Source organism: Prorops nasuta, unplaced genomic scaffold (genome assembly GCF_024137725.1).
Source record: "Prorops nasuta isolate Cenicafe-Biocafe unplaced genomic scaffold, Cenicafe_Pnas_1.2 PNAS00006, whole genome shotgun sequence".
NCBI classification, from domain to species: Eukaryota; Metazoa; Arthropoda; class Insecta; order Hymenoptera; family Bethylidae; genus Prorops; species Prorops nasuta.
The window spans coordinates 625,077-652,267 of record NW_027116803.1 but is presented as its reverse complement, the minus strand read 5'-3'; the positions used below and the strand labels follow the sequence as shown (position 1 = coordinate 652,267).

Below are 27,191 nucleotides of genomic sequence, written 5' to 3'. Positions count from 1 at the left end.
TGGAAGAGAGTTCCGATTGAGAGCCACTGTTATCTAGGTCAGTACTCCTCGACCCTTATGCGGAGTTAAACGCGAGTTTTTCTCTCGTGTTAAGGAAAAAATGCACGCGTGTAAGAAATTCGTAATGTTTGGTCAATTGTCACGTGACGTCTGCATAACCTCGCTTCCTACTTCCGGTTTACCCAATTGATATTTAACACGGAGCCCCCCCCCCCCTCCCCTGATTTAATAAGAATATTCGTTAGATTGGTCAAAGCTTCGTAGCGTACGTATCGTGATAAAATATCGAAGGGGGAATACTTTGAAAATTGTGTACAAGCGTATTCGGAGCGTGTCTCAATAATGACTTTAATAGTTGAACAACTTGAACCGCGCGTGATCTCTCTATATATTTATCAACTGGTACGATTATCAATGCGTACCGTAGTAGAAGCCCGACTTTGCGATATACAACGATCGACTCAACGTTTCTCAAAAGCAATTATTTTCGTCTCTCGTGTCCTTCGAAGGTAAACCATACAAATCGCAGCTAAACTATATATATGCATGTATATATATATAATGTCATCAACGCGTGCTAAGATATTATTTAAATATTTATAGCCAAGTAGAATAATGATGAACGGGATGAGAGGAATATTAGCCAGTTAACCAGTGAGAAAGTTCCTTTTACTTGACTCACGCACATCGAGAGAAACATTATTGGTAAGACTAATGGTTCTCAACCTTTCCCTCCTTTTGTTTTCCTCGTTGAATACAGTAAATCGTAGAGGACAATAGCGAAGCTTCTAATTAGCGCAAGCTGCTCTAAATGATTCATCGAGATTGATTTGACTCGTCGTTCTTCTTCGTGTAGCGCTATGGATAATAAGCTGCTAAACGAATGTCGCGTGGAACTTGGTTGAGAACTGCTGATTAGATACACAGAAAAACAGCTAGAGTCTATATAGGGAGATTCGCTATAAACGAGGAGGAGATCCGGCGTAACATATCCACGACGCCAGGTACGCTCTACTTACAAACTAATGGACCTCTTATGAACATTGAACGTAATTGTTTATAATAATCTCAATATTTGTCTAAAATTGCTTTACTCTCGATCGGATTCTTATTGCACCACGCGAAGGTAAAATTCCAAACTTTTCACTCGACCCAATTGGGAATGGTCGTAACGCTAAAAGCATTCTTCCGTCCGTCGTGACTGTCGTGACTGCCTCATTACCCAGTGTGGGCTAACGTTACAGGTATAATAAGTTATCATAGTCGTTAACGTATAAAATCGTAATGTAAAAAATTGGTGTAAATTCATATACGGTTACAACACTGGATTGTAAAAGTTCATCTAAGGATTCTCTTCTTTTTTTTTCAGATTTTTTTCGTTTAATTATATACGTACGTTTATTATGTATTATTTGTAAATGTCCGTGTGTGTATGCAAATGCCCGCGATAAATGCACGCGAGCCTTTGTGACACACTGTCAATGCGCAGGGAGTTTGCGAAAAACGGGTCGAACGCCGCGACAAAATCTCTTTTTATAATGATAAGCGTCCTTTGAAATGTTCGACAAAAGCATTTTTACAATGGACGCGTTCGCCCTGCGGAATGGCAAAATGCAATTGTTCAGAAATTTGTGCAATATCCGCCTATGGACAGGACAGGATTGCTCGCAACGTCGTCTACCAAATTCGCCGTAAAACGGATCGACTTTTTAATTACCTAAGCTCAATTAATTAAGACCCCCGATTAGCGGGAGCGCGGAAAAGTTTTGCGGCTTTCGCTTCGTTCGATTAACCGGCGACCTTTCGACCCCTGATAAAATCCTTCATCCGACGCGTCCAGTGGTGAAATCGACGAATGCTCGGCCATCGCGAATTTAGTTTTTTTTTTCTTTCGAAAGCTCGCCGGTTGGCTCGTGTAAGCCTGACAAAATTTTGTCACGATAAATTGTCAACAGCAAATTGCCGAGAGACAAAGAGCTCTCTCGCTTCGCAAAAATTGGATTCGAACTGAAATCCCGAAATCTCCAGTCGCTCCTTTGATCCCAAGTATTTTGTGAAGGGGGCCGCATATTTGCAGCTAGCATAAATCATCCGACGAAAAAGCATCGAGCTTCCCTCTTTGACCAACCTTTTCTCATTATGTACAACAGGCAACTGAAAATATTCCATTAGACGATGTTTATGATACAGCCTCTGGATGATTGTTTTAGAATTCGAGTCCAGGTCAACGTCAATGTCGAAAAGGACTTTTCATCGACCCTCGCGTGGCACACAATCCGAGCAACGCTTGATAAATATATAACAACCCGAAGTCCTCAAAGACCTCGAAGAAAAAAATGCAAAGTTAAATCGATTAAACAAATTCTCGACTGCTCTTCAAGATCTAAAATTCAGAATAGAGTAGTGTCTTGACTCAGAATTCAATTTATAATACTTGGAAAAAATTCGGAAAGAAGAGATATTACCAATGATATTATTAGAAGCTGAATTATAATGTTGGAGTCATTTTTACCTCTGTGTGCCATGTAAGGGTCAATGACCTTCTAGGGATACAAACCTGTATAAGAGAGCGCGAGGATTTGCCTGGCCAACGAAAAATCCTAAGCTCTTCTCTGAAAATTCTACAGACATATTCTATATATATATATATTTCCAAGTCGAGTTTGAGGTTAGATCAATTTCATCGATAGGTCGATCGATGCTGAAAATCTTTATGCTCTGCCTTGTATGAAATGAAATTCTTGGTTTTTGTTTGCTTGGTCTGGTATTTAGAGGACGTGCAAGTTCTCGCAGCTTTTCGATTTGCTGTCCCTGGCCCAAACTTTGTCCAAAAGGTTTCGAACTTTGAGGCTTGCACTTTTGCGACTGCAGCGACTCTTCTTCGGCGAATTCGCGCCCATCGGCGATCTGCTACGATTTTTTCGCGATTTCTTGCGGAAAACGTCGCGTGCCTTTTCGGGGTTCTCCAGTTTCAGTCTGATCTGCGTTAAAAGTCCAACCAGCAGGTGGTCCACGTTGTGGTTGATGCTGACCGACGTCTCGACGAACTTGCAGTCGTACGATGTTGCCATGGATTGACCGTCTACGAAAATTAATATAAGTTAACTTAAACATAACCCATGCAATTCTAACTCGTTGACGCTGTGCAAACACCGCTTCGAGTGTATTTCCAAGCTGTTCCACCAGCTAGCTTTTCAAATTGAGTTTGCAAATGTTTTATCAAGGTTATTTTTATATACATAAATATCCATGAAGCCTGCAGAGAAGCGGACTAAGTTTTCATGTATTTTTTTCTCAGAAATATCAATCCTTTCAGAAAAATCAGTGAGGTTGTTGAGTCTTCTGTAATGATCTTTGTTATAAATTTACATTCTTATTTTAAATCGACACAGTGATATACCTTCTCTACCAGCACAGATATTCTTAAAAATGCATCGTTAGGATGAAAATTACACTCGAGGAATGAAACTGTGATTGAAACTTGGACTTTCCGGTCTTCATGGTACGCAATAGCTCGGTTAAAATATTACAGGAGTAACGATGATAAATTTCAATTAATCGAAGAATTTTTAACAAGAAATTGACAATATATATATATATATATATATATATAAGTTTATCGAATCAACGAGGATAAAAGAGTCTTGTTTACCTTCTGTCGACACGTCCCTGCTACGAGCCAGATCAACCTTGTTTCCCACGAGGATAACCGCTTTCGAGGATACGTGATTGCTACGCCAAAGTGACTGGAGAACCTCTTCGGCAAGGTGCAGCGATGATTTGTCCGTCGTCGAGTAAACCACGCAATAAGCGTGGGGCTCGTACGTTGCTATACAATTCTCTGGCTAAAAAAAGCATGGAATGTCAAATTTCTGCTGTATATATTAAACACAAGGCAATTAGCTAATTGAACGGAAAATTTGCGAATTATTCGGTCAACTTTTTATCTCGTCTCCACCACGCGATATCATCTTTTAGTTATTTTTTCGCGACATTCGTCAATTAGTACTATATATATTGCACCGACCGAGTGGAAAGGTTTTAATCAACTATTAATTTCACCCCGGATTATATTCATTCGCTGAAATATATGTATATAGAGCTTTTTTTGTTATTATATTATATTAAATTAATGCGATTTGACTGAATGGAAGAGAATACTCGCGAGGTTTGGCAATATCTACATGTATTGGATCATTTGGCAGGATTTTGATGGGAAATCGCATTGTCGTATTATATATATATATATATATATATATATTTTAACAAATGTGTGTATTTATGGCTCCTCCTCTCTTCATCATGCAAAGCTGAATTTTTTTTTAAGCCATCACCTATTACAATAATCAAGTTTATCCAGTTGTTCCATTTCCTACGATTCATTTCTGTCCCACTTCCACGTTCCACTGATTGGAAGTCGCTAAAGACGAATTTATAGAGGACAAATTGGTTCGGTAGGAATATTTTCTTGATTATTGCAAGGAAATAGAGCGCAGAATCACTCTCGCCATCTCAATTCCCCATGACGCTATTATCTGACGATTTTCATGAATTTCACAATCGAACCAGTGACTTTATTCGAGTTAGGAAATGGAGCGCGTGGAAATGAGCACGGAGAAATGATTTTCAAGCGAGACGATACATATTCCACAGCCGGTCGCCATTTCTACTAATTATTTCAACTAGCGCGATTAATAGTCCTCCCGAATAATCGACTCTTTTCGAAATTCGATCAAACTAACGAGAATGCATCCAAAATGGCGCCTAATGCGGTACAAAGCTTCCCCAAAGTTTCATCTCTCAATCCAAGTAGTTTCTATAACGAAATTTTCCCTATAAACTATTAATTATTGAGGTATATAGGTAAACAACCATGAAGGTCGTGGGAAAGTTAAATCAACTATCGATATATATATATATATATAGAAGGTTTTGTAGATGCGTAGTGACGTCAGTTGCAGTTATTGGAATCAATGTATACCATAACTGTGAATAAGTACCATATATATAAAACGGAATGACCGAAGCCGAGGCAATATAATCGAGGCGTTCGAAAGATTATATCAAACTAAGCACGGCAATGACTTTGATGATCCAGGTGTGTCATCCAAGTCTGTATCGCATATAATATCGAATATAGAGATTGACCGTTTTACAGCTGAACAGCCATCATGGCTGAACGATCCTCAATGGCTCCGGCTCCGTGTCCGAAGAGTGGCCAAGAGAGAAAACGGAATGCTCCGATGGTTTCGATACGCTACTTTCTTAGCTACTCCCCGCACGGCCCCGACACCTTTTATATTCCCTCCATAAGCACCCTAACCTAACTTTAATGTCAAACCCCACCGTTCGATCAAAACTCCACCAGGACCGTGTGTTCCCGTACATACAAAGAGTTTCAACGTTTCCTCATCTTTGTAACATTTTATAAAATTTCACGCGTTTACCCAAATATTATTATTATTATCCTGGGCTTTCGCCTCACCGTTTTATTTTCAATGTACATAATTCTCTGCCATATTAAATCTCCAGGAATAAAATGTACTCTACGGTTTACCATTTAGATTCGTAGTACGGTAGCATTAAATGGTTTTTATGAGTGAAAAAGCATAAAGCGTGTTGGTAAACTGCGGTGGTACATGGCACTAACCCCGAAATAACATATTAGCCGTACTACATCTCAACATAAAACGAATGCAAATTTTTTGTCGCCCCTCCCCATCCTCGCGTTCTTTGTCGCTCGTTCCGCTTCTGTGCATCCGCCTTAAAGCTTTAAGCCTGCACGTGCGAATGCACGAGGAACCTGATTTTTCGCAGAGTTTTCCTGGATAAACAAGGTCAGGCGAGCGATGCACATGCAGATTCCCTGAAATTCCCGGCCAGTTGGAGTACTTCGTATCAGCTTTATTTTCTCGACGTTCTCCTTCACTCGCATTCCTTCCACACACACACACACACAAACACAGCTCCAATTTTATTTATCTTATGCCCACCCCTTTGAACTCGTCAATTTTCCGATGCCGGAATTCTTTTGGTGTCCCGACGTACAAACGTTCGAGGAGAGAGAGAGAAGGGGGGGGGGGGGATAAAACGTATTAGAATATCAATTACCTACTTTTTAAATTATAACAAATTCTTAGAACGCGAAACAGGGGATTCGAGCTCCGAAACCTTTGCCAGAAGAGACTCTGTCGTGTTTAAATTAAATATGTTCTTTATTCAATCTCACTCGTGCATTTCATTTTGGACTTTCATATCTTTTTATTGGACTCTCTTGATTATTATTTTATTGAAAAAAAATCTCTTTCACCATTTCGTAGACATTGTCAAAAAGTACACGCTTTACCCTTTGCTGTTCCTGCCAATAATAGTCGCAAGATAGTTGTTATTTTCACCACAATTTCAATTTGTAACTAATGAACGTTTCTAAATTAATTATAACAGGTCCCTAGTGGCAAATACTATTAAAGCTATTAGGTACAAATGGTTTCCAATAGGCAAACCTGGTTGATGTTGACCAAAATTAATTGCAATTTGCTTTTAAGTTGCCCTACATTATTTACGCGATAAGTAACATATTGCCACAATAACGATGAATGTCAAATGTGATATTGCCTTGCAATATGCATATACACATGTATTTTTATATTGAGGAAAAAAATCATCTTCGCTATTATTGAATATAAAAAGGAATCCGCGTCGTTCGATTATTATATATTTCATGGATTCTTGCAATTTTTTATTTATGGAATACTACCGGGACCATCGGGGAAAAAACTTGTGGAATAAGCTATTTCAGCTAATTTTCTTCGAGCGCTCGGGGATTTGGTGTTTCAAAAATATATCTTTCCACCTGAGATCTTGATTAAAGCAACGACTTTGCAATTACACCATCGAATTAAGCAGAAATCCCGCGAAACCTGGCGTATAAGAGTTTAAAATTTACATTCGGTTTATTTGTTCAACCTTGCGCAATATATATATATATATATATATATATATAGAACACTCGCTTTTTAATTTACCGTGCCTCGCGCGATCTTAAAAGTATAAAACTTTCACAGATTCATGTATATTTATGAATAATGGTATAATCGTTATATCCTTCATAAAAGTTACACGGACACGCGCATTACATCATCATTGTATTTATAAAATGTTATTAAACAGCAATAAACTTTGCACCATCGTTCCATGTTAATGCGAGTTGTAATAAAGCTAAAATACACATTGTTGACGACGTAGCGAATTATGCGATTCGTTGAAATTTACCGCAATGTAAATTAATTATAGTTTATTATTTCGATACTGAAATACTACCCCCTGGGTGAACGTAAAAAGTTGCAAATTCAATTTTTATCAGCATCGACCTTTTCTCTCTTTGGAAAGAAGCAATAATCGCTCGAAACAGAATCGTAAATCATCGGGAACGAACGTTCGTCCTCCTGGATTTGTGATAAGCGCCTGATGATTTTATTGCGAAATTAATCACAAAGGAATTTGGTACAAGGCTGCCAGATATTTTTTATTTCACGCAAGTATACACATATATTATATACGTATATGATGTATGCTAGACATTTTGAGCAGCAGAGTAATTCAAGTTTCGCGTTTAACAATTCTGCGCTAAATCCGCAGGAGATGCAGATCGTATATGGTATAAGGCATCTGTTCCTCGTAGAATCATAAGCTAAACTGACGCTGTGGTAGTTGGTAGGAAGAGGGAAGGGGGGGGGGGGAGGTTGCTTGTCCCGGGTTCACAGTGCTGGGATCGCTGGGGGCTGGTCTGCGGGGTTGCGAGGCTTGAGGGAGGGGGGGGGGGGGTTGCTTTTAGTTTAAAGGCGAACATATCGCGTAAGGATTGCACAACTGGGTCGAACCAACGTTCCGCTATCTCGTCTGCGAAACAACGCATTCCCGGGACCAATCAAACTCTGCAACGCTCTATCCTCCAGGGACAAGTGAAAATCAAACCAAAATCCTACGCGATTTAAACCTCCGAGCCTATACGGTGTCCACCCTGTGTTCTCCAAAATCAACATTCGAGTTATTCCAGCTTTTTCTCGTATCCTCTCCATGCACAATATTTAACAGCGATTACTCGACTTTTCCAATTAACCGTGCTCCGCCGTCTCTTACACGCGAGATCAAAATTAAAAGGGAGTCAAAATCGTTTTATCACGTAACGCGAACATTCGGTATACTAAGGGAAATTATTGTTGGAAATACGAGTATTTCTATAAACGTTATAATTTAACGTGTAACAAGCTCCGCTCCGGAATTGCGTAATAGTCGTGTTTACAGTTTAATTAAAAAGTAAATTTGATTGAAATTGTTTATCGGAGTATAACAATGACCCGCAATAACAAGAATATCAATAGCATATATTCTCTCGGCTACCGTCCCTATATATCCTGTTCTCATCCCTCTCCAGGCCAGTAAACGCCATCGTCAAACCAAACGGTGGGAAATGGATTTTAATTTAATTCCTATGGCACAAAAGCTCTCTTAAACAGAACACGATACACTCTATAGGTTAATAGCGTTATTATCCCCTCTATCTAATTATATACTCCTTCCCCTTAAATTTTCATCTTCAAACTCACGACCTTCGATCTAATTTAGTCCCCACCATTTTTCAATTAGTAGGGATACTGTTTTAAATCGCTGTTAATTATTTCCTTTCTTATCGATCATTAAAACATCTGTTATTTTTATATTTATTCTTTGCTATTTTTGCATGTATATACAGAGTATACATTGCAGTGATTTTCTCTAACGATGGAGTACGGTAGTCGGGATATTTCGTATTATTTTGTCATAAATACACTCAAAATGGATATGTTTCGTTTGGTTTATTATTACACGTAGGAAACGAGTTTAGTTGAAAATTTTGGGATAAAGTGATATTTGTAATGAAAATTGAAATTATTAAACCAAAAAAAAAAAAAAAACGATGGAAGGGGTCGGTGCTTTAGATTTCACTGAATTTGATAATATAATGGTAAGTGTGCAAGTACTATAGTCAAATAAGACGATTCTACGTGTGTATATATATATATATATATATATAGAGCCCTTGGAGAAACTCGAGCATTCGAATGCACTGGATAGAGAGTCCATTAACCAAATAGAAATAATAATTGAAGCTTACCGACATCTCTGCAAAGGGTCGATCAATGAAAATCAATTCCGACTCTTCGCCATTCAGCAGGACGCTCACGCTTTTCTCCTCGGACTCGTCGTCTGAAAAAGATGTAAACGTGCAAAATTGAATTTATTAATTTACCGTGCAGATTCGTTGGCTCTATATCAAAATCTTCACTAGTATTCATGAAACGCGAGATTGATTATTTCCGAGCAGAAATGGTACAACGAGAAGAATTTAGTATGGGCAAAGGAAAGGTGGATTTTCTACGAAATTAAATATGGATTGATCAAATATATCTCGTATTAAATAATAGAGTATATATAGTTTATTTTGCAAGATATACGAACCAATGGATTTGTCGTGAACGAGCAAATGTTCGGAGGTCATAAATTGATTGACAAGGGTGGTTTTTCCAACAGCAGGTGCACCCAGCATGAGGACCCGATAGGCTATTGGTCCTTGGGACGCGCTGCTCTCTCTTGAACTGGCTAAGGAGCCTGCGGCAGAATTTCTCGCGGATCCAGGATACGAAGCTGCCAAGTGCTCGGTACTGCGCAAACAACAAAAGCAGAAACCATCAGCCCCACCCTAATGAGCTAATTACCTCGAGATTCGCCTACCTCCCCCTCCCCCCATGTACCCTTCGTCTCTTGACCCAATATATACCGAAAAACTCCTCGGCCCTTTGTCTCCACTCTCAACCCCATTCCACCGCGAAATCCTCTAAATTTTTAATTCACTCTCCCAAATGCTCCAATTTAACAACAACCAACAACTCCCCCCTCCCCCTCCTCCCCAATTAGGTAACTCCAATTATTAATCGATTAACCACTTGGCCCGAATTTTTTCCTCGTCGACTGTGCGCTTAGTTGTAAAACTTGAATGAGTTTGTGAAAAATTCAGAGCTCCTCTTCCTAGTTCAATCAAAGTTCAGGAGCTTCCAGAAGATAAGTAATGTATCGTGTTGAGGAGAATTGATTGTTCTTTGATATTAATCGATTCTTCAGGAATTTCTTCAGCTAGTTTCGTTGATCCATCAGAATAAACCTATTGCGAAAGGTGCTTCCAGTGGTTTTTGGAGCAAGAGAGCTTTCCATGAGTCTTGGGTTCAAAGTTCAAGCAAGAGTTTCAAGGAGAAAAGGAAGGGACTGCGAAGACAATTGATCGCTTTTCGATATTAATCGATTTTTCATGAATCTCTTCAGGTACTTTCCTTCATCGATCGTAGTGGACCAATCAGGTGAACGATGTTTCCAATGGTTTTAGGAGCAAGAGAGCTTTCCATGAATCCTGGGTTCAAAGTTCAGGAGTTTTAAGGAGAAAAGTCAAGCATTGTGCCGACGATGGATTGTTCTTCGATATTAATCGATTTTTCACGAATCCCTTCGGCTACTTTCCTCGATCGATCGGAGTGGACCAATCGTGGACGATGTTTCCAATGGTTTTTGGAGCAAGAGAGTTTTCCATTAGTCCTGGGTTCAAAGTTCAGGAGTTTCAAGGAGAAAAGTCAAGCATTGTGCCGACGATTGATAGTTCTTCGATATTAATCGATTCGTCATGAACTTGTGCAAATACTTGGTCCATCGATCGCAGTGGACCAATCGGAGAGTATTCCCGGAGTCTTCGGAGTTGACGGTGCAAAACGTATATAGGGTAGGGTGGGCAGCAGCAAGTTGAGCCGAAGCGGAAACGTCGTTGGAGAACACTCACCAATAAGCGCTGGAATCCCTTGTTCCGTTTAAGGGGAGGCAGCAGATTTTGCTCTAAGGTCCAACACGTGTGTCTACGTCACCTCAGCACTATACGTAAACTCACGCGTTCGATATAGAGCGAGAATCTGATTCCAAACTTGGACTTCCGTTCCACTCCCTTCGAAGAATTCTCGCTAAAGTTGCATTCCTTTCAGCTTAAATAAAATGGTGGATCCTATAAGACTGTAAATTATTGCAACTATTTTTGTCAAAACTCTGCTCTCCTTTCGAATTAAACTGTCTTTGCAATTCTCCTTCTGGTCCACTGCTTTGAGCCTCGACAAAAAGGAATAAAAAAGAACCTGGGGAGAATATAAGTTGCTGACCTGGAATTGCTGGAAGCCACGCTGTTATTGGATCGAGATCGTCGACTTTTGATGGAGTCGCCCCTGTTCTCTACTCCTTTGACAGTTATACTGAAGTGCCTTAGTCTATAGTACTCCTCCTCGACTCCTGTGTTTGGCATGCTGGCCACGCGTGCCCTTTGTTGCGGTAGGCTCAGCAGATTTGGCCTCCCAGATGATCTGCTACCAGGTGTCTTCACTGATTGCGACCTACTGTGGTGAGGACTTATCTGACCGTGCCTACGAACAACCCAAATCACTCCAATTAATCCCAACTTAGATTGAAAATGGCTTTGCCTCTGTCAATTACCTACTTTTTTAAATCTCATTTCAACTTGACGTATTTCAATTTATTCACGTCGAATGCAAGAATTTTACCGGATTCTAATGGGAATTGAGAGAGTGGCTCGTGCATTTTTATTCTGTATAAATAAACAGGGAAATCTCGTTTTGAATTTAATAATACTGTTACTTATGCTGGATGAAACATTTCGTCGAAGCAGCACTACAGCCAAAGGCATCCCTTTCTGTCGAGATCCTCGAAAGATCCAGGGTATACAGTATTTTTTTTCTAACGTCGGTGTAATTCGGGATTTGCAAATTTCTACTGTGACGTTTAATAAAATTCCTAATATTCTTCATGTTTTTAATTTAAAAATTTTCATTATGAAAATTGTAAGAATTATTTTCTTTGTTAAATTAAATTTTATCGTTGAATAAATTTTTAGTAATAAATTGAACGAGCATAAAATAACGAGCGCTACAGCCAAATATGACCACAAGTCAGCTTCTAAATGGTCAGATTAGAAAAAAATGCTTGTATGATAAGTTAGAAGAGGGCAAGGGAGGGGGTATTGCTCCTTGAATAGCCGGACCGTTGCGTCCCGTCGCGTCGTGGCTATATATTCAGACGTCACGGCTGACCACGCACGTTCCGGCTGGATATATCTACTTACCAGCACTTTGCTAGGAGAGAGTACGAGATATTTCTCATACGTGATCATCCAGCGTAAGCCCACGGGACACGTTTGTCGGACGGAGCTTAAAACCTCCTCCCCTTATCCCAAACCTCCCGTCTCGATAATCAATTCTTCAATTTCTAATAAAATTGTTCAATCTTTCTTCAACTATTAATCGCGAGGAAACGTTGTAACATTTCCTTAGAAATTTCCTCAAAAATCCAAAAATAGGAAAAATTTCAAAAATATTATTTTGCCGGGGTTTCCAAGTTACGACTAACCTTTTCTCGAAGTCCCGGATTTGTTGGAGAGTTATCATGTTTTCCTCCCTTCTTCTTGCGTCAGGATGAAGAAGAATAGTGGTCGCAGGTGCGTCGGAGAGGGATGGCTGCTGAACCACAATGGTCGCCTGAACCGGTCTTTTGGTCCCTGCGCCACTTCCTCCTTTCCACACACGAGAAAAAAATCGTCAATTCCCTCGACAAAAGCAGACAAGGAAAGAGCGTAGGATCCCCAGAATTGCCGTCCACGTTTACTATATTAAAATCTTTATTTTTCTCAATGTCGACGTATAACCTCTATTTTTATTTTCCTCGTTTTAAAGTTTCTATCCAATATTCTTTTGTCCGAAGCAATTTCCCGGAATCGTTCGGAATAATCGTAAAACGTCGAGTATTTAAATTTCTCAAGAGGTTTGTAAGGGGGGGGGGGGGGGACGATGAAATTAAATGCACTAAATTGTATTCTCGTGGAGCGTTCGACACATTATAGCTCGGGGAATCCCGAATGGGGCAGACGTTTGACGTCACGCGACAAGACTCGGTCGGTAAGGACGGCATTTCTGTGGAGAGCCACGAATATGCCAGCAATCTAAAAACAAAGCGTGTTCAGTGTACCAAGACTTTGCAAGCTCATTCCCAATCTCTTTCGTATATAATACTAAACAGCGATGTGGCCAAAGCGCAGCAATTTTATATCACAAACGCGACACAAATGTGCAAGCTCCGTCGGTAACCTTAAGGTCGACACATCCAAACGGAACACCGGAATTTTTCCATGTTTGCAGCCTCTGTGTAGAATTAATTAATCATAAGAAACTGCTCAGAAAACGAGACGTTGGTATGCAATAAATTTTACCGTAAATCCCTCGAGTGAGTGCTAATTTATCAAGGGAAAAATTTGAAAACCCGGTGAAAGGTGTGTACGGACCTTAAAATGGAAAAGTGCTAACTGTGCCAGTCTCGCAAGCAGCTACAATAGCACAGACAGACGCAACATTTTTCCTGGGCCGGTTCGTTGCGAAAGAATTGAAAAGAAAGTCTTTTTTTACCCTTTTCGTGCCAAGCTATTTAGCATCGAATTACGCTGAACGTGAATGAGCAGCCTCTGTATATAAAAAACACGCGCCAAACACTCATTTCCATTAAGAGAGTGAATCTTTTTTCCTCCCATCTCTCTTTCTCTCTCTTCTCTTTTATAATCTTTCGTCCGACGTGAAAAATCTTTGTCAGATGAACGACGGAGAGCTCGATGAATTGTTATCTGGCCAGCAGGATGTGCAGCGATTTTTTTTCGATTCTGTTTTCGAATTCCAAATCGTTTGGTTGATGTGCGTGTGGCTGACGGCGTCAAACGGGAAGTGTTCGTGCAGGGAAAAAACGTGAAAACGTGGCAGCATGTGAATTGTCAGAGATATAGAGGGGGCGAAGGAAGGGGAAAGGGAGAATTCAATAATCCCTCCAAAACTTGCCAAAAATCAACGGAAAAGTGTCGATCGTGTAATTGTATCGAGCGAACGGTGTCTCTGTACGTGACGTTAAGAATTTTTTTGCATGGATTAAATTCCCCGAGCAAATACGGAAAATGTGGATAGTCGAATGGAGCGAAAAAAGCTGCGACAGTACCGACCGAGTGGCTCGTGGATCCTCTTAATGATCCGAGCGAGTAAATATATAGCTATATACCTTAAAAAGAAAAGCACATGGAGGAGTATCGAGATCAACTTAAAATTTGTTTTTCAAACAACTAATAAACCTGTGCGCACGATAAGAGAATTTTATTTATATAAATTTCTTTGTAATTCGCGGTGATCCATCAGTTGTTAGTCCGGAGAAAAAATTACCAACCGAGCAACATCTCTTAATATCTCCCCAGATACCAAATTTCCAGAGAGCTGTCAGACACTTTTATCTTCTAAGTGGAAAAAGGAGCAGGGAGAAGGTGATTGATGTGTACGCTCAAAACACACACGGTGTCGGGTGTATCTGTGTGAAAAGTCACAAGTGCCAGTATGGGTTAGCTCGTCCGTGTAGTTGTTTGCCAATGTGTGTCTATGTGTATTGCGGCAATGCAACAAAGAAAAAAAGAGCAGAAAAAGAAAAGAGGCCAAGCGCACTTGCATCTCATGTTCGACGCTTCGAATCGCCGTCAGTACGGAAGAGACTCCCGAAAATCACGAGCGGCATTTAGCCAGCGCGCTATTTGCATCCTAACCTGAAATTTAGCCGAAAAGTTCGATCATCGAGCATTTGGAAATTTCTCAAAAAATCATTTTCGCCTCTATCGGCCTCTTACGAGCTACCCTCGACACGGCACACTTAAGAAACCCGTCGGCTGAAACCCCCACGCGCCCGGATCGTGGCTGAATTTCGAGAAAATTGAGAATTTTCTCCAAATCTGTTTTACCGACAGAGCGTTAAGGCGCGATCGGAGCAAATCTGTTTTATCGACAGTCTCTCCCCGGCACAAAAGGACTTGTGTGTATGTATACCTATTGCGCAAAACGGGAAAAAGAGCCTGACCCAGGAATGAATGGCCGAAACGAGGGGATGAGACTCTGAAAGAAAAGAACGTCACATTCATTCTCGCATCCTGTTCTTTGATCCTTCCCGAATATTGATTCGGTAACGAACGACGGGATCTTGTTAAGGGTGACGGAGATAGAAAGTTGTAAGGTGGTTTAGGGTGGTAGGGGTAGGTAGGGTGGGTGGGGATGAAAGGGACGTGCCGCCGATGATTGATTGTCGTTTAAAGTTCTCGAGCTGCTACAGGGCTTACGCGATCCGCCTCGAGCTTCGTTTCAAAATGACTTTGTCTCCTCTAACGAGCCGCCGCATCAGAAGTTTACTTATTATGTAGAAGCTCCGCTCGGACAATACTCAAAGTCTCGTTAATATCACAATTCACTTTGGCATCCAGGACTCGTGGTCGCTACTCGCCAATGAAATTTAGCCACTCGAAGGCGAAGACGAGGAGAAACTTTGCTCTTTCGGATTACGCAGGCAGATCTAGACGATCATCGACGAGATCCAATTACAGCCAATTATTTCCAAAATTCATCTCTGAAATTACGCAGTATCGTCGAATGGATCAACAAATTATTCGTTCGGGTATAACATTGATAATTCTCACATGCAGTTAATCCCCGAATTCCCTCGGGAGGGCTTCTCGCATCCTTAGCACACTTAGAAGAATATTTGGAAAAATATATATTGGTAGGGTGAAGATTCTTTCTCTTGTTTCTTTCTCTTTGTCTTAACTACTGACCTGCTGGTCTTCCTCGACTCCTGGTTGAAACGGAAGTCTGGGTGTTGCAGGGTGACTGGCTTCCTATCAATGAAATGTCCAGAGGATTCGTCGTCACGTTGATGTTTGGCTTTTTATGATTGTGATCCGCTAGTTTCTCCGCTGCTTGCTGCTGGCTGCTCTTGCTCACGTGGTTGCTCAGACTTCCGGTCCTCAAGGAGTTGGAGCGCTCCTTGCTGGCCACTAGCGACAGCATGGAACTTATGTGATTCCCATCAGGTTGACCCGCGTCCACCGAGCCTCTCACTGGAGTGCTGTTTCGAAATATTGAGAAACAAATACTTGTACTGGACTATATACAGGGTGGCCAAAATTGGAACGTCAAAATTCATTTATCTTCGTAGTTTCGAGAGAATCTTGTTTTTTGTACAAGGTCTATTTGAATGAGAATCGAAAAGAGATTTAGAAAGGTTCTATTCAAAGAATCAATGTCTTTTGTAGGCAACGAGATAGAAATTTTTCTACGTTTAGGTGTCTGTACTATCAGACGTGCTAAATGACTCATTCTATATATATTTTGTTATCGGAGATTTTAAGAAAAGGATTTCCGCAAAATCAGAAAATTCTTGAATTCTGTGCTTCGTCTTGGCAAGAATCATCCAATGACCTTGACCTACTTAAATATCCAGTATACAACACCTCTTTATCAGAATAATTTGTCAAACCTGAAAAATTCAGTCGCTCTGAGGTCGGGTAGAGTAGGCGGTGTTCTGGTACTCGTGGTGAACGTGAATCTTGACTCTTGATGGGCCCCTAGGAGGGGTGTGGGGGGAGGTACAATTGCAGGTCCATCGTCAAGGTTGCTGTTTAAGTTCTGGCCAGTGAATTGCGTCGCGTTCGGCTGCCTCAGCGAATTTGGCTTGGACGACCCTCCGGTTGGCGGTGGTGAAAATTCTGGCGCTACATCCACCAGGTCGAAACTATCCGGTTGCTCTCCATCCGTGGTCGTGACCTTGAATAATTAAAATGAGGTGCCTGGTAGACAAAAAACTTTTCTCCTCGTTTCATCGTGTCGATAAAAAAAAAAAAAAATCGATTCAAGAAAAACTGTTTAATCATCTTTTCTGGATTATCAGCAAAATAAGGAAGGTTAGGTTATACCATAGTGACCATAGTGTTGGCACTGTCAGTGCTAGTGTTTATGGTAGTTTCCGAGGCGGTGCTGGACTCCCTGACTACCACAGCTGGTACGGTGCTGCGGCAGCTACGACTTCCGCCAGTGGACCGGAAGTTGAGCCTCTTGAGCGCGGAGGAAAGAAGGTCGCCATTTCTTGGTGCCTCGGGACCAAAATGGCCGCGCAGTGTTGGCTGCGGCGGCGACTGCGACCCCCCGGTATCACTCCCGGCACCTCGCAGATTGCCCCCTCCCCCGAAAGAACTACCCCTTCCGGGAGAGCCACGGTTCTCCAAGCCCTGAGTATCAGAAAATCATTCGTCCATCATTTATCGCGCACTCCTCGCGTTAACCAAGTCTTCAAGGTCAAAGAGCTGCGAGAGATGCAGGAAAAATTTGTCGATTGATCGCTTTCGCATAAATACACATGTAGATACGGCGATAAGTCGCGAGGAAATTACGTGAGAATATGGCGGTAATAAATAGCGTTTTGATGGCGAGAGGGTGAACGATACCGTAGGTAAACAGTATTTTTATCTTAAATGCTCGTACAGGACTCTAGTTAAGTGTGAAGCGTCACGCGAGCAAGTATTAATATAATGGCGCAAATTTATTACTGCACTTTTTAAACGACAGGTGGCACTACTGCTTTATCGTGCCCCTATTCTTTATCACTGCCCCTTCCCTCTCCACTCTCCAACATATTATTTCTTTCTGCTTAAATAAAAATGACGCGCAATTACACGCCTCTTTGCTTAAGTACTCGTGAGATTTTATCGTCCTCGTAAAAATGTATTTTGACCAGCGTAAAAACCTGCATTTTTAGGTTACGTTCGTTGCGCGTATAAGGCTCTATATATCTTATTTTATAGCTTGTTACTTTATTTTTATAAAATTATCGATTGCTTCTTCGCGGTTCTTTATAGCAAGCTTATAGTATAGGTTAGGTTTTGGGTTTGGTTGGAACGTCGAGCGAACCTATCGGTGGATCGTTCGTTATACAAATCGACGGACAAACGCGAGAAACCAAGCCTGTTCACCGAACAATAAGTGGAATAAAAATTGGTAGGGTCAGACATGGAAGAATATTTCGTTCGATTGGCGAGGATTAGGGGTGATAAAAAAATTGGGAAACAATGTAGAGGGAAATGTTTGCACGAACCATTGTGCCACTTGCTGAATCAGAAAGGACAGAAATTACAATGGTTTACGCGTAATGGACAAGCTTTGGCAGTAAACCATATAGAGAATCGTAGATTAATCAGGTTACATCTGACACGTAATTGTCGAGCAAAGTCCAGTAGAGCGCGTAATAACATTTTCCACTTAATTGTGCCTCAGCATGTTTAACGATTATAATGGCCGTTCGAATTTCATACACGATGTTAAATCGCCGCAAGAACACCCAATTAAGCTTCTGCTCTCGAGAAAATTACGTCGGAAAACTTTGATTTTCTTCCAACGCGCGTATATATCCCTCAACCTAGCCCAACTTTCACCAACAACCAGTTACATCGATCTTGGGTATCACGAGCTAATTAATCACGATAATATATATACATATATATAAAATCGAACAAGAAATTATACTGAAAATTACAAGATAAATTCGCTCAACGAACAAAATTCCTCGTCAACTTTTATCCAACATTTATTTGGGATGTTAAATTATAATTAATGCTGGCTGTACAATTAAAAGTATTTCATTGGTGCTTTCCCTGTATAATGGGCGGAGCTTAAATATACAGCGGATATGAGAAAAGTTTCTTTTCGGTGATTTTCAGCTTGCCAAAAGAGCCATTAGGAAAAATCGTTTACTGGATTCTTCAAAAGTAATTAAAGACGAAGTATTAAACGCTACGTCTTTTTAGGGCTCCGAGGGAATAAGCTTTGTGTGCTTTATGCGCTTTATGTTTGTGACCTAAATAGGCTGCTTAGCCGATAACAACTAATAATATGATACGTGTTGTAGGTAAAGCTGATCGATCGTTCCTTCTATCGACGTTAAGCTGACTCGTGTAAACGTTATTCGAAGGTGTTTCATTCTCTGATCTACTCTCTCTCTCTCTCTCTCTCTCTCTCTCTCTCTCTCTCTCTCTCTCTCTTCATATACCCATCTTCCTACCCCTTCTACGCAATATTTACCACCCACACACACGCACACACAAACACTATCCTACACACAACACCAACTATTTCCTCTCTCTCTCTATACACACATATATATATATATATATATATATATATTCCATTTATGCAAGATTTGCTGTCTATTTATTTCAATTTCTTCGTTCATCCCCTCATGAATTTTCTTTCGCGTCATACAATATACTCAAACTCCTGCTTTATAAAAGCTCCTACCTTCACAATTCTGCTCGTCAAATTTGCTGCACTTGGACAAATCGTACTCTCGTCATAAAGAAATATTCTTGTCATGCTATGCTCATAAATTGCATGATAATAATACGATAAAAAAGTTTATACCTTTTTCACCATTTGCTATTTATTTTTCTCGTATCTTTAACAAAGCAATGCAAGACTCATCGTGTATACAGGGTGTGTCATTAACACTGGACGAAATTTGAGCGGTACCAGCGATTACTGGATAGCGTTTAATTAAAACGAGGAGCGTCGGACAGTGTAAATCGAGCAAAGTGCTTCGACAGCCTAGGTCTATTGTACGAGGAAAGAACCAATGGCAATACATCATTCGAGTGTGTGCATGTGCGAGTGAACCGTGCTGAATGAAGAAGGTTTGCATTCATTTTGGGTAAAAGCAGGTTATTACATGACAAAAATTCTTCCTTTCAAATTCCTGCAGCATAACCTCTGAAAATTGTCGAGTACCTTGCATTATATGTATATAGTACATATACCAACACACGTATTAATAGAGTATCACAGTGACCACACGAATTAATTCCATGTGATTTTGTTTAGCGAACAAAGCGAAGATGGTCCCTTTGTACAGGATGAGTTTTATAAATGGATTTTGTAAGGCAATTTCGCAAATCCACACCAGCAGTACGAAATTCTATTAGAACGAATTAGCGAAACTTCCGAATCCGAGAATGATCAAAGCGCCTAGCTTGGAGTCAGATCTCATTCGGAAATGGCTGCAATCTTGGTGAGACGCAATTACTTGCATATGCAGCAGCGACAAGTTGCAGAAGGAATTGTGGAGGGATTTTGCAAGTGGCTCCTATTACTTATATATATATTTGCAGATGGAATAGTATGAGTGACTACCATAGAAACAGAAATATGGGAAAAGGGCGACAGAGAGTAAAACGATTAAAAGAGTGTATGAAGAACCAATTAAGACCATAAACAGACAGACGTTATTTGCCTCGAGCTTGCGAATGGTCGACCCAACAAGAGCAATTTTTTCAAGCTCAATTTAAAGCTTAACACCACGAGAATAATATCCTCGATAATATTCACGTATAATACCACTTCCCCCCCCCCCCCCTGATTCAACATTCCAGTCACTGAACTTGTTCGTCAAAGAGCTTTTACATACCACGTAGTACACTCGAGTTGGACGAAATTAACTCAAAAGTCAAATATTAATTTATGCATGCAGTATAGAGTTAATAATTGGTAATATTTATGTAAATAGGCCGACGAAATTAATCGACGTATTACTATAAATGGATGAAATTCATCTGTGGGATAAATTGTCGAAGACTGTTCATTAGAGGAAGGTCTGGATTGATAGGAAAGGGTCGAGAGTAAGGGATAGCAGTAAAGGGGGATTGGAGAGTTGATTGGGACGGTAAACAGGCGTCATTCGCATAGAGTGGAGCTTTCGGGAGCTTGCAGAAGCACAAGGCGAGCTTACCAAACGTGAATCGACGATGAATTCGACCACAGAAACGTTAACGTCACGCGATTCACTGTCAAAATCCCTCTCAGTGCCAAATGACAGTTTCCTTTATTAAAGCCCTGGCATTCCATTTTTTTATACACTCCCATAAACCATCCTGAAGCATCCGAATCAGGCGACAGCTTCGATTCCTCGCCATTTATCAAATTTTTTAATTAACATCTCAACGCAATTTCTCTTTTAATCGTTTCGCATTCATCATTTCCAAGTTTTTCCTTCCTATATCCCCCCTCTCCACGTCTCCTTCCATATTCAGCCTTTTTACAGCGACAGTTTACCTTAATTAAAAATTCCACGTATATATAAACAGCTCGAGTCCCTTAAAAGCAAAATGTTTTATTTAAAAGCGCTCCTCTTGGCATCTGCCAGTTTTCACGAAAGAGGAACATTTTCTTGCAAAATTTCCATAGTAAAATTTTAATGTATATCGTTATAATATATTTCGAAAGACTCTCCTCACAGGTGAGTGTCTGTTGAAGATCGTTTCGCCTTGGTTCTCGCGCTTGGTAAGACTATGAGAATTTTTCTCAAACTAGGATGAGATGAAATATAATCGATTATATGAGATTTCTGGAGCTCTCTTGAATCTACTTGCGGAGCTTTTTCGGGACTCAAGGGTGATCCTGCTAAGGATTGGACAGGGCTTTTCAGGCGGAAACGTGACACAAGTGATTTTTCTGCTGTGGCTTAAGAAGGTTATATCCGACTCGGGCCATAATTTACGGGAGATTCAGCGTGCGGACTGCTGAAAAATCTCAACAGCCTATATACATATATATACATATATACTTATATATATATATATATATCGAACTAGAGTATCCTCGTACGATAATTATATCCTGGCGGATGTACGCTTCGACGGAAGCCAAATCGCTAGGATTTCACAGCAGGATAAAGACGTAACTCGATTTATTACGCTGGCGAAGATTCACTTCCACCCGGCCAATGCACGATTTATTTATTTAAGTGATTTATTTCGTTATCCTCGCTCCATCGCAGTGAAAAATCCAACGCTAACCTGCAATCATTCCACTTTCGAGCCTCCAATCGTAAATTGGCCCTGATAAATCAGTCTGGCGTATATATATACGTAGGTTGCGCAGAAACGCTGCAATCCAGTCCTGTGTTATCCCGACGGCTGACGGTGAGATGATGAGTCGTGAGTGGCTACGACGAGAAGAAATTCGTTGGTTGAATGTTTAAGGAGCAAGGGAAGATTGTAGAGAGAGAGAGTCAGCCAGAATCCAGTAGTACAATGGCTTATCGGAGCGACGCATCCTGGATTAATGGCTAGGGTTCCCATGAGAATAAACTTTCTCTTAAACTTCTTTTTCCAGGCCCTAAAATTTCAGCCTCCCACACTGCGATTGTTCCTGTGGGAGAGAGACCGGCAAAGAGCTTGTCCTGCTTTTTGCCCCCATAACGATACTTCTAAACTAATTACACGAGGGATATAATTTTTTCTCCTTTGTATCAGTCTGAAGTGGGCCATTCGCTTCTTCATAGAAATACCCACTTTCCCCCTAGAATTTTTTGTCACGCCTCGAGTGTATGTCTGGAGTAATGATCGTTTCCAGGATGCCTAATCCTGTGGCTCTTCCACTTGTATAATTAGTGATATTCTTGGATAATGGTCCCACCTGCGTATATCACAGGATATGGTATAATCATTCCAAGCTTTTTCGACCCTCGCTATAGAAAGTCTCGTAGTCTTCTCATTCGTAATATTCTGGATTTTTTTTTTTAATTAATTATATACGTAATTAATTCTGGGAGTAGAGCGAATTTTATAATCCTGTGCTTTTGAAAAACGATAGTAACTATGTTGATTTTGTGGTCTTAGAGCAGACTTTTAATTGATATTTAGATGGATTAATCGCATCCTCGACGACATCTTTTAATTATTAGAGTCCAATACCAATCCTAATTTCATTATTTGTACCAATCACTCCCTTTTGGTTAATCCTGGTTCACTCGTTGTTTTTTAAATTGAATGCAATTGCTTTGTATAGAGATAGTGTATACAGAGAGCTTGAATAGCTGTATTTATAATTGATACGTGAACATTTTACTAAGGAGTTAAACGTGTGATAAAGATGGTAAGCACGAGCACAAGTGGAAATGGGAATCTCGTTGCTAGAATGAACACGCGCGTGAACAATAAATTGCTGTGAGTTTTGGGCTAAATAGACAGCTCGACAATGGAGCTGGAAAACAAAAGCTTCGCACAATTGGCATTGGGAGGGGCTAGACAACTGGCAACAGCTTTGCAAACTTTAAATTAATTACCAACTAGCCAATTAAGATATCATTTATATTCATATAGGAGGCTCAGGAATAATTAATTTTAAAAATTATCATTTTTTCACACACGTTATACTTATCTTCGCGTCTTTCTTATTGTAATGTCTTCTGATTTAAGGGAATCTCGTGCATTTAGCTATTAGAGCTCCAGTGTAATCCCTTCTTCCTCTTGATGGTTTTTAGAGATATTGGATTAATTACTGACTAGCCAATTAAGAGCTTACTTAGATTCGATTGGATTTGAGATTCAATTTTAAATTTATCTCTTTTCTACTTATTCATATTTGTCTCCATATTTTTGTCATTATTGTCATTTTACTTAAGCTAATTCTTTGGATTCAGATATTGCAACTTGAATGTAATCTCTTTTTCTTTCTAATGATTTTCAAATTTATTGGATTAATCGCAAGCTAACCTCTTAAGGTCTTGCTTATATTGAATTTTACCTATGTACTTTTTCCACTTATTATTTATCTTTTCGTTTCTGCTATATTTATCATCCTTTTGATTAATGGAAATTTGGTGCAGCTAACAATATTAATGAAGCTGCAATGTAATCTGTTCTTCCTCTAGATGATTTGCAAAGATATTTTGGTGTAATTCAAAGCTTCCCTTTTCGCGGAATAAAGGAAGCCGAAGGAGAGCTCGGCCAAAGTTGGTTTCTAGCAAGGAGTCTATTGGTGAGAAGCTGTAGTGAATGCGGGTCTCTGGCAAGCCCGTTTGTTCGATAAATTCAAAGGGTTAATTCTAAGGCGCGATAAAAGCTGTGGAAACCAAGCTTTCCACTCTCCCACTACCTTTTTTGCGCTCGCCAGAAATAATTAAAGCTCAAATGGCATTTTTATTATTTCGCTTCGATGCTGCTTTCCTCTGCTACCAGCTACTCTGGCACACTCGTTAATTAGCAATTATCACGTTTAACTCGCTCTCCTTTCCCTGATTACACTCTCGGCTACTAAAAGCCTGCGATATTACAATGTAACTGAAATTTCAACTGTTCTCGCAATTAACGCTAACTATTATTTATCTTCATTAAAGCAGTACGAAACAAATATTTTTGTGAAAAAAATCACTTACGCAGCCATACAGAAGCTTGTACAATCTTTCAAAGTGTTCTAAAATATAGTATGTATATATACATATATATATATATATAAGAAGGGAAAGTTTCCATCTCCAAAGCTCATCATACCGTTAATAATGTGTAATTATAATAAATAGAAAATCGAGCTTTTCGCTTCAGAGTTGGGAAATCATGGGAAGAATGGATTAAGGTGAATTAACAAAGGGGTAGGTGAAATAGCTATAGTAAGTTGAAATGTTAAGGGTTAATCGTGGATCCGTAAGCGCTTGCAAGCTTGTCGAAAACTTTTTGATCCTGCACTGTTATCTATATAGGGATTGGGGAGGGGGCAGAGGGTAGCATGGTAGCGACAGGTTAGGTAGGTCAGGGCCATTAGCAGTTCAATACTCCGTTGTTGGATAAACGTTGTCAGCTGAGATAATTCCTCCCACTCCCAGCGAGTGATATAAACGAATCCGATAAATCTACAGGAAACCTATCAAGCCGTTAATTCTTCCGACTTTGCTGTTCAAACAAAAGGCAAAAGAAAAAAGTACGATTACTACCGCATTCTGGTCGAATTTGTTATCCTCGTGTCATTTCAGGACTTCCCGCCAATTCTAGCTGGCTATGGCTGATACAAAATGGTCTACGTTACTTTTTTATGCCTCGGAAATACCCTTAAATATGTCCAATCATTTCTCTTCGTCCCTCGTAAAATTCAATCATCCTTATTGCTATTTTTCTTTCATTTCTTCTTGTAATATATCTGTAGGTATTAGTGTGAAATATTTTTAAATTTGTAAAATCATTTTATTAGAATTTTTGTAACTATATTAGTTTATAATTGAGATTTTTTAATTTTTTTCCAGTTAAATAGAGAGAGAGAGAGAGAGAGAGAGAGAGAAAGTGCAGAAAACCTGCTAAAATTAATCAATCTTTTATTCAACAATTGTTATGTCACTTTTGGGACCGGTATTCTAGAAATTTCTCTCAATTGGTGATTCATGAAAATTAATGCGAGAAGAAATAGCCGAAATCATGGGACATTATTTCGAGAAAATAAATTGGACCAAATGGAAGAGCTGGCAATTTCGTGAAATTTTAGATGGTCAGAAATGTTGCTGGATTCTACAAGGATCCCGTTAAAGGAGAGCGGGCCGCTCCCTATGGCGGTTATAAATAATCCAGTGAATAATCAGGTAAAAACACGAAGCAACCTCCAGGGTGACACAAGAAAGCGCAACGAGGGAAAATATGTCACGCGAAACTATACGAAAACTTTGAAATCGCTTCAGACGTTGGCTAACTCGAGTCTCTTGGGGAAACGGAAGTCCGTGGCGTAACAATTTATGCGCTTAAATCTCAATGGACTCGTCGAATCACCCATCCACCGGTGTCACTTCCGGATACGCTCTGATCCTGTCCGGGACAAAAATCCAATGCTGAGCCGACGATCTCTGAAGAAAACCGTGGAAAAAATTAGATTTTTCTAAAAATCCTCTCTACTCTGTCGGTACAACAGTTTCCCTTAAGAGGATCTCATACGAATATAATAAACAGTAATTGTTTTTTCCAATTTCCACCTTTTCTTTTTCACAAAAGATAAAACCTTCCACTACACGGTTTTCTTGATTCGCTTGAAAAAGCAAAAGCACAACCTTTAAGGATATTTGGAATGTTACGCTATGATAAAAAAAATTCGTTTCCTTTGCCAAAAATGCAGACAGTAATAGCTGCTATAATATACAGTCGATAAAATAGTCGACCTTCGGGGAATTTCATTATCGGAGTAACAGGTTGATTTGCAGTTAAGAAAAGAATTTAGATATGCTATCACGATACAACAGACTGATATTAAGAAAATAGTTCTAATCTAGGGAATGATGAAATTTTCATGGGCTCAATTTTGTTAACCGTGCACAATTCCTTGGCTTAAAGTGAAATATCGAGGCAGAAGAAGCTGTGTATAAAGGAGGAAGCGGTGCTGAAGAAATTGTCTGCTCGATCGGTAAAAGGTCAAGTCTTAACCCTTTTAGGACCAAGCAACGATATACGCAGGTACTTGAGTAAATTTTACGAGCTTTCACGAGCTACTTTGCCACTTAAGGGCAAAAAGTGCCTCCCCTCTTTCATCCTCAAATTGATTCCACCAATCAAATTAGAAATACCCTAGAGCACTTAATTCGCAACGACCCAGCACAGCTCAACGCAATTTTTCTCCTCTCAAGTTTCAACCCGGTGAACATTGCATTCGTTTCTCGATCGATAATTTTATATGAGATTGGCGTAAATACTGGCATGTAGGCGTTCCACGCACTGGATATCCCAGACACAATACGGCTGAGCTGGGTAAAATAATTTACCCAATTTAAGTCCTCCCCCTCTTCTATCTTTCTCTCTTTCTCCTCTATGCTGCCCGATCGATAAAACAGATTTCACAGGCTTTTCGGTCGATAAACCAGAAGTAATACTAGTCGCGAAATCCTATTAAGAAGTTCTCCAACGATAAACCGATTTCTCGTTAAATTCTATAAATGCAAATCGATAGGCGTGTAAACATCGTTGCGAGTTGGATGAATTTATGTTGTGGCGAGTATAATGGAACCAGAAAGCGCAATTCCGGTGATTGGTGGAAGAAGCTCCACCCCCTACAGCGATCAGCCGCGAGCATCCTAATAAATTTCCTCCATCTTCCTGTGTGCTTTCTTATACAATATATATATATATATATATATACACACGGGGTAAATCGATCTGGATCGGTTGCATCGAGTCGCAGTTTAACGAGGACGAACGAAGAGGGATCTTGAGGAAATTGATGCGGAGGAGGAGGAGGATGGCAATAAGAATTAAGAGCAAAGTGCGTATACTCACATGATGCTTGTGCTCGGGTGTTGCTGGTGGATTGGGGGTGTTAGGCAGGGAACCCCCTGCAGCGGGGGTGTATTGTCGCAGCCGCGCCAGTGCTGTACGCAGGCTGTCCGTAACGATACTCTTCTTTCTGTCCGGCCCCTTGCCAGGTGTA

The 27,191-nt window shown here is 40.2% G+C and overlaps 1 protein-coding gene across 1 annotated transcript; it reads right to left on the bottom strand.

The window, feature by feature from the left end:
* Window positions 1-232: 232 nt before the first annotated feature.
* LOC136774136 (uncharacterized) lies at window positions 233-27,191 on the bottom strand. The gene is given in 12 exon segments (XM_066728247.1): window positions 233-2,154; window positions 2,558-3,082; window positions 3,653-3,845; window positions 9,155-9,246; window positions 9,499-9,701; window positions 11,229-11,486; window positions 12,487-12,649; window positions 14,976-15,089; window positions 15,752-16,044; window positions 16,456-16,742; window positions 16,892-17,203; window positions 27,041-27,191. Coding segments are annotated over 10 exon segments (1,929 nt in total). The 5' UTR covers window positions 16,904-17,203; window positions 27,041-27,191; the 3' UTR covers window positions 233-2,154; window positions 2,558-2,768.